At 43.1% G+C, this 8,231-nt stretch overlaps 4 protein-coding genes across 4 annotated transcripts; all 4 read left to right on the forward strand.

The window, feature by feature from the left end:
- Nucleotides 1-490: 490 nt before the first annotated feature.
- On the forward strand, nt 491-2,356 carry LSM04_007024 (Acetyl-CoA carboxylase; the record flags this gene model as incomplete). The annotated part of the gene is made up of 1 exon (XM_067334354.1): nt 491-2,356. The coding sequence occupies one exon, from the start codon at nt 491-493 to the stop codon at nt 2,354-2,356; it is 1,866 nt and encodes a 621-aa protein (XP_067193397.1).
- Nucleotides 2,357-2,878: 522 nt separating this feature from the next.
- LSM04_008273 (uncharacterized protein) lies at nt 2,879-4,285 on the forward strand (the record flags this gene model as incomplete). Its single annotated transcript, XM_067334355.1, has 1 exon — nt 2,879-4,285. The coding sequence occupies one exon, from the start codon at nt 2,879-2,881 to the stop codon at nt 4,283-4,285; it is 1,407 nt and encodes a 468-aa protein (XP_067193416.1).
- Nucleotides 4,286-4,549: 264 nt separating this feature from the next.
- Nucleotides 4,550-5,671, forward strand: LSM04_006427 (uncharacterized protein; the record flags this gene model as incomplete). The annotated part of the gene is made up of 1 exon (XM_067334356.1): nt 4,550-5,671. The coding sequence occupies one exon, from the start codon at nt 4,550-4,552 to the stop codon at nt 5,669-5,671; it is 1,122 nt and encodes a 373-aa protein (XP_067193383.1).
- A 766-nt stretch (nt 5,672-6,437) lies between these two features.
- LSM04_009538 (uncharacterized protein) lies at nt 6,438-8,231 on the forward strand (the record flags this gene model as incomplete). The annotated part of the gene is made up of 1 exon (XM_067334357.1): nt 6,438-8,231. One exon carries the CDS (start codon nt 6,438-6,440, stop codon nt 8,229-8,231), a length of 1,794 nt encoding a protein of 597 aa, XP_067193442.1.

The raw sequence follows: 8,231 nt of genomic DNA on the forward strand, positions 1-8,231 counted from the left end.
CTTTTTATTTCTTAAAATCGCTTTTCCTTTTTAATAGAGACGAAGATGGTGGTATTTGATGAGATGAACTGAAGTGTGTTTGTCTGTGTGTGTGTGTAATGGGATTGGGAGCCACTTCAGCATTGGGAAAAAAAGGTAGAGACCTATGGTAATTACTTATTCAATTTTTTTTTTTAACTTGTGCTTGTATGTACATACGTACGTAATGCAGGTACCTTGTTTGATCTCGTTGTTTACAGGGATAGCGGTGTATTTTTTTTTTTTATCGCACACTTGTCATCGTATTGTGCGGGTCATTGTTATTATTATTCCTTTTTATTCTTTTTTTTTTTTCTGTACATTGTTATATATACATATATATTCTTTTTTTATTTGTGACTCTTAAGGGGAAAAAAAAGGGATATTATTAGTTCTTTTTCCACCCCACCGAAAAGAATCACCAATACTAAGAAGCAGTTACAGAATTGTTTGCACTTGCAGTGAGGAACGCATGCGTCGATATACGAATTCATTAACGCGTGTAGCGCTTCGCTCCCCATATTCTGTGAAATTTATTACGTGTTATATTTCTCCACATTCCTGCAGTCGGTTGGGTATATCCTCGACGGCGCGGGGTGGCAACGAGGCTACCGGAATCTCAGAGACTGTGGGTAACAAAATTCAGTTAAAAAAAGAAGAATCAAGGGATTTATCTAAGCTGTATGCTGCACATTCATCTCAGTATGAATCTGCATCAACTTCCCTTCGTCCAAATGTTTTACATTTTCCTGCAGACTCCACAGATCCTATTTTTCAAGAAAATTTAAAACGGATGAAAGTACTTACTGACGAACTGCGTGAACGTGTATCTATTGTTCAAGAAGGGAACTCAGAGGCGGATAAAAAAGCTAGAGCTCGCCATATAAGTCGTGGTAAATTACTTCCACGAGATCGTATTGATAAACTTATTGATCCCATATCACCATTTTTAGAACTCTCACAACTCGCAGGATGGGATCTATACCCTGGTGAGACATGTTACTCTGGAGGTATTATTGCAGGTATTGGGCTTGTCCATGGAAGACGGGTAATGATAGTGGCAAATGATGCTACTGTGAAGGGTGGAACTTATTATCCAATAAGTGTAAAAAAACATCTTCGTGCGCAAAAAATTGCATTGGAAAATCATTTGCCTTGTATTTATCTTGTGGATAGTGGTGGAGCTAATTTGGGTCGACAAGATGAGGTTTTTCCAGATGCGCAACATTTTGGTCGTATCTTTTTTAACCAAGCAAATATGTCTGCTAAAGGAATTCCTCAAATTGCTGTGGTTATGGGAAGTTGTACTGCAGGAGGGGCTTATGTACCGGCAATGTCAGATGAAAGTGTTATAGTGAATAGAAATGGAACTATTTTTCTGGGGGGTCCACCATTGGTATTAGCTGCAACAGGGGAAAAAGTAACTGCGGAAGATTTAGGTGGCGCCACTGTACATTGTCGAGCAAGTGGAGTTACAGATTATTTCGCAACAGATGATCTTCATGCATTATACCTAACACGTCGTATCGTAGCAAACCTTAATCAACGTATACCCAATAAAAATATAGAGAATACAGAGTATAAACTTCCATTGTATGATCCAAAGGAGATTGGAGGTTTCATACCTGATATGACTGCTGAGGTTGTTAAAGGTTTCGATATACGTGCCGTTATTTCCCGTCTTGTTGATGGAAGTGAATTTGATGAATTTAAGGCGCAATATGGTGATACTTTAGTATGTGGATTTGCACGTTTTGAAGGTATGCTCGTTGGTATTGTTGCTAATAATGGAATCTTGTACTCTGAATCTGCTCTTAAAGGTGCACACTTTGTTGAATTGTGCTCTTATCGTCAGATCCCTTTATTATTCTTGCAGAATATTACAGGTTTTATGGTTGGAAAGAAGTATGAAGAGGGTGGTATAGCAAAGCATGGAGCCAAACTTGTCACCGCGGTATCTACCACAAAAGTACCCAAAATAACTGTTATTATCGGTGGAAGTTATGGGGCAGGAAATTATGGTATGTGTGGTCGGGCATTTGATCCACGCTTTCTCTTTATGTGGCCTAATGCAAAGATTAGTGTAATGGGCGGGAATCAAGCTGCGACTGTGCTTGCCTTAACAAACTCTAAACTAAAACCAGAGGCGGTGGAGGATTTCAAGGCGGAGGTAAGAGGAAAGTACGAGCGGGAGGGATCGTGTTATTACAGTACCGCCCGACTGTGGGATGATGGCGTCATAGCACCAGAGGACACTAGGGCAGTGGTGGTGCAGTCCCTTCGGGCCACTCTATCGGCACCACAGGAAGAAACAAGGTTTGGTATGTTTCGTATGTGAGAAGGAATAACGTTTTCTCTTTGTTATTGCAGAAGGAGAAAAAGAGAAAAGGAAAAGAAAATAAAGAAGAAAACAAGGACAATAAGTTTGGTGGATGGGTGAAAATGAAAACGAAAGGAGTGCGGGGGAGAGACATTAAAAGAAAAAAAAGAAAAAGGGGCTTCTCTTATTGGATTTATTGATTCTGAGAGTGGAGTAAAATCATTTGCCCTTAAAAGGGGTGTTGATGGTAGTGATGACAGATTTGAACTTATCTTTCAAGACTTGTCTGCTTTCTTTTTCTCTTTTATCACGTATACATACATACATACAGACAGACTGACAGAAAGAGACAGTCGGATATATACAGGTGTGTAGGGGCCTAAGAGACAGAAAAAGAAGAAAAAAAAAACAGTCTCTAAACGAGTAGGAGAAAAGAGTGAGAGTGGAGTTTGACGTTTGTCTTTCTTCACTCTTATTATTCTCGTTTTGCTATCATAACATTAAAAGATAAAAAAAGAGGGAGAGAATTAATCTATTCAAATGAGAGCCGATATTGAGGATGTAGCTCCTGCAGTACCTGCTAAAGGTGAAGAGTTCGTTATCTGCTCGGCCCACCATTCGCGACGATTGGCAAAATGTTGCAACTGCGAACCTGTACGTAATGCCGATCGTGTTACGATTGGGTACACTTACCGTTGTAGAGAAGGGATGGAGTGTGCACGAGCCGGGGAAAGAGGTTCCCATGTCAATCAACTTCAGAATGGGACTAATGCTAATAGTCGAAATGACACAATCCTGCAACCATCGATGTCTACAGAGGCATCCACACAAGCAGGAGCTGCGACTGGTGATAGTGTGGCATCACCCGATGTAGAAGCTGCTTCTCAACAACAACCACAACAGCAAAATTCAAGGAGTGGGGCTTCTCGTGGTCCAAACCGTTATTATGATTTAACTAATCAACGAAATACAGATGCAACGGGTACAAAGAAAGTGTGTTGGAATTGTGGAATGGAAGGTCATGAAAAACCAGAATGCCCCAATGCGCTCTGCAAAACATGCCACACCACGCGTAATTACCATCATATTTGTCAAGATCCTCATCCTTCACCTTTTCTGATATTATCTTCAACTCTTCCTTTTTCAGAAGAGATGAAGTTTGTGGAATGTGTTTCCTGTCATTCACTAGGACATTTTGACTGTTCTCCTCGAAAGGTAGAGAAGAGTTCTTCCTGTTGTTTTTGTGGAGGAATGGGTCACAACGCTTTTGATTGCCGTCAAAGAAAAGATCGAGTGCCTGATAGATGGGTAACTCGAATAATGGCAAATGAACAGGGTTTGATACGGAGAGGAGGTTACGATGGTTCTCCTACTTTTTCATCTCGTTCTACCCCTGGTAATAGTTCAGCTAGTTATGATCGACAAACGTGTGGATATAACGAGAGAAGTGAATTCTCTCGTAGTGATAATAACCGTTACACCTATGCAAGGGAGAATGGTCACTATGGAGGGGATGGTAATACTGGTGGTTGCTATGCATCAAATTCTCACACCTACGGTGAAAGACGACCTAACTCAAGAAACACGGAAAGTAACTATAAAATGTCTTATAGTGATACACAAACGAACTGGGGTTCAAGACGCGGAGAGAAGCGCTCCCGGTGGGATGATGCAGATGATTCCTACCGCCATGGTGGAAAGAACAATAGTCATCGCAACTATGATTGGGGATCAGAAAGGGATAGTAGGAATGGTAGGAATTATGTGGACAGCTACAGTGTAGATGGAGGGAGACGACGAATATCGGAGTCGTACCATAACCATAACCATAACCACCACCACCATCATCGGGATCGGCAGGAAGAACAACATCAACATCAACATAAACATCGTCGCAGCTCTCGCCATAGGCGTGAAAGTGATGATGATTATAATGAACTCTTTTAAGGGTGTTTCTATTGTATGTTTGCCACCCAGAAAAAAAAAAAAGGAGTTGATGCCCAACGAATCCACGCTAATAAAAAAAAAAGATTGCGCTGATTGTTCTTGGTAGCTTTGGTATTAGAATGAGGAGTTTTTGCTTGATGTTAGCTTTTACCAGTGTTATTTAATAGATCTGAATTATTACTGTTCTTTTTTCCTTTTTTTCCCTTTTTTCTTTTTCCTCTAATGTTTCCTTAGTAAAATAAATAAATCTACAAAGAAGATAGTATGACCCAACCACCGAAAGATCATGCAAGTGAATTGCTTGATAAGTATTTCGGTGATGCGTATCTATTTGATCACGCCAATGCATATTTTCGAGAAAAGGTGTCACCAAAAGATACTACCGACCTTACAAAACCACCTACGATAACCTGTGCTAGTTTTCTTCGCTTCGCCAACTGTACTATAGATGAGAAGAATATCACCTCTCTGTGTGAGGCTGCGGGATCAAGCTCCATTGTAGAAGCGGTAAAAGGAGAAGATGGTGCATGGTGTCTACGTCGTCGTAGTTTCCTCAATCCAAAAAATGATCCCGCTCTTCGAAGTGTAGTAGTTTGGCCACTTCATCGTGCCTCCAAACCGGAGGAGGTTGTAGCCTTTTTTAATGCTTATGGTCTGGTGGAGTGCGCTTCTGTCATGACACGTCCGCATGGTGATACACAACCGCATGCCTCATTTGTGGTTCGTTTTGCCACAATAGAGGAGGCGGTAAATTGTACGAAAGCCAATATCTCTTTTGGTAAAGCGCCTTCACCCTTGGCGCAGCACTTTTTACCAACGCGTCTACACGCAGCATTAATGGAGGAGTATATTGCTAAAATGGAAGAGAAAAATCGTGTGAAGGATGCAACGCAGTTGCAGCATAATGTTGTGAAGGCACAGAAGGCGTTAGCGGAGCTGCAAGATAACAGTGTACGACGTTTTCTGCGTAAAGGCGTAACACTGAAGGTGGAGGGTGTTCCACCCGGCACTACATGGCAGACAATGAAGATGAAACTTGGCAACCTCAGTCTTACAAACCCCGTACTAAAGAAAGGCATCACATTAGTAAGAGTGGAAGAACCCGAAACATCTTCTACCTTACCATCATCATCATCTGCAGGTGCGGGATGTAAACAACGACGTGCTTTTGTGGTCTGCCGCGATGAGACGGTGGCGAGAGAACTCCGCGCCGCCTTCAGTTTGGCCGATGGTGACTTTGGCCGGGAACTGCGGGCGGTCTGCCCGAATTTACTTCCACTCACAGACGCCGAGGAGGAGTACGCGCGGCAGCACTTTCCACAGTGGTGTGAGAGGCGGGTGGAGGCGAAGCAGGCGGATAACCGAAAGCGTCAGCGTAATATTTGATCTATAAGCAAAACACTGAGGTAGCAGTAACATAATTACGATGGAGTGAAACTGGTGGAGGAAAAAAAGCGAAGGAATATATATTATATATATATATGAAAAAAAAAAGAAAGGTGGTGGACACATGTGATTGACATAAAGGAGATGACTGGTGATGAAAAGAAAAAGAAAGTTGGGACATAGAGAATGAGATTCTTTTTTTTTTTGTATTTGTCTGTGTTTTTGTTTATTGCACATCGATTGAATAATTTGTATCACATGATGAAACATGCGTCTTTCGTGTGTGTGTTTTTTTTTTTTGTTTCTTTCTTTCTTTTGGTTTCGTGTCGTACAATAGATTATACCAACAAAAATTACACGACGCTTAGTAAGTTAGCTATATCAACTGATACATCTACCAGGCCTCTTGCATTATAGTTAAAGAAAGATACACAGTAATATCTATATCTATATCTATATATAATATATAGTATATTTATAGGTAGGTATAGATATTTTCTCCGCAGACGAGCAGCCTTACGAAGAAAAGAAGGGGAAAAACCGAGAGCAGAAAGAAAAACACCAGCAAAAAAGATATTTCACTTAAAGTGCAATACTACAACCTTCCTTTTTTTTAAAAAAAAGAAAAACACACAAAAGAAAATAAAAGAAGGGTTTAGGACAAGGTGATTTCTTAGAAAAAAAGAAACATAACACTGAAAAAAGAAACACACGAAACAAAACAATAAAAGTTAATTTGGTGTCCAACTAAAATTGTCAAGAAGCAATGTTTCGGGGTTTGTCTTTCCAAGACTTATGTGATCCAAATTCTCTTCAGTACAATGAGGACGGTACATCTGCGCAAGCTAATTTCAGTCCTTTTCCAGATACTATCCCCACACCAGCGGATAAACAGCATGATGTTTGGGGAAGCAGCGTCTTTACTCTCCCCGATTTAGGTGGTGATTTAGATGCCGAACAAATCCAACAGAACAATGACAAGTGTAACAGCAACGGCAACTCACAAGCAGCAGCCTCTCACGTATGCGCTCCTGCACAACTGGCTACAAAAGATTATCAGACCACCAGTCTTACAGCAGATTCCAAGGTTAATAACGGACTTACACCTAATATGTACCAATCCTCGTTTGGATCTACTCGACAGCAATCTACTGTGCCATCCGTTAAAGGTGGTGCCACGAATGCACCAATGGCATGCCCATTAGTATATACTCCACTGAATAATCAGCTCAGCGTATCCTCGCTTATGTCTCTAGGAACTACAACAATGCCGCCTAACAACAATAACACTAACAACGGCCTGACATATCAACAGGGATCTCCAGTTACTACAACACTCCCAGGCAATGTTCCCACCTTCTTTACAACTGCTCAAGGCGGAAACAATGTTGTTATGTTTGCACCTGCCCCTTCACCACAAACGTTATGCATTCCCCCTGGTGCCCCACAAATGATTCCCTATTACGTCTTTACCCAACCCCAACAAGGTGTTGAAGTGAACGGGGCAATGACATTTTCACCCATGACAGGAACACCGCAAGCGGTGGGAACAATCCTGTGTACCCCGTGGCATCCCGCCGCCGCCACCGCCGCTGGTGGGGCCGTTGGGGCCGCTCCGTCTAATGCCGCTGGTGTTTCCACAACGGCGCCCGGGATGATGCCGGCTTTTGCCGCCCCCCTCTCCGCCCCTGCGCCGCAGCCTCTCGCGGCCTTTCCAACCACCGAGACGAACCTCAATGCTGCAGCCGCCGCCCCTTCTCTCCACACATGCAGTGATGCCGCCGCTGCGCAGAAGCCACAACCGAAGGGAAGTCCGCCAAGTTACGACTCCGTCCGCCTTCAATTGACGAAGCGACGACAGCCAGTAGGACGACAACGCTCTGGCACAAATGTGCACGGGAGCCTACAGGGAACTTGCATTTACTACTCCTACAACCTTTCTGCGGCACTTAAACAGTATGAGCAGCCTGATTCGCACCCAAATAAACCTGGGGAACAGGTTTTACCGGTTTTTATTCAAATGTTCCCTTGTGAGTTGCGGGATCGTACTATAATTGTATTAAATCGAGTTGTGGAGGCCACATGTGGCCCTGATATTGCCACCGTTGTTGGAATTGAGCCACGGTCTGAGACGTCGTTTATTGCGCTTGTCCGAACAGACAGAGTGTGGGATTTAATCCACAAACTTCGCTGTCGCGTGTTGATGGATCGCCACGGATTCTGGTACGCTGAGAACTTTGATCAGTACATGCGACTAAAAGAGTATTGTGAGAATGTTCGCCGACTTCCACAACAGACACGCCACTTTCAAACCGATGGTCTGCCGTGCATGCCGCTGGTGGTGGAATTATCGCGTAGTGTAGATGCGTCCGCAGTGACATCCCCGCCGGCGGATCCGTCATTTGACAAAGTCGCACCCATCGCCACAGTGGAGCGACACTTACGTGTCTCGACGGCAACAGGCAGCAACGAGAGTGGTGAGTGTTCCATGCAGAGCGACGCGTGTGATGGAAGTAATCGACTGGTGATTGAGACGGATTTGCGGCCGGTGGGGTCGTAG

The sequence above is a fragment of the Trypanosoma melophagium genome (assembly GCF_022059095.1).
Source record: "Trypanosoma melophagium isolate St. Kilda chromosome Unknown ctg17segment0, whole genome shotgun sequence".
Lineage (NCBI taxonomy): Eukaryota > Euglenozoa > Kinetoplastea > Trypanosomatida > Trypanosomatidae > Trypanosoma > Trypanosoma melophagium.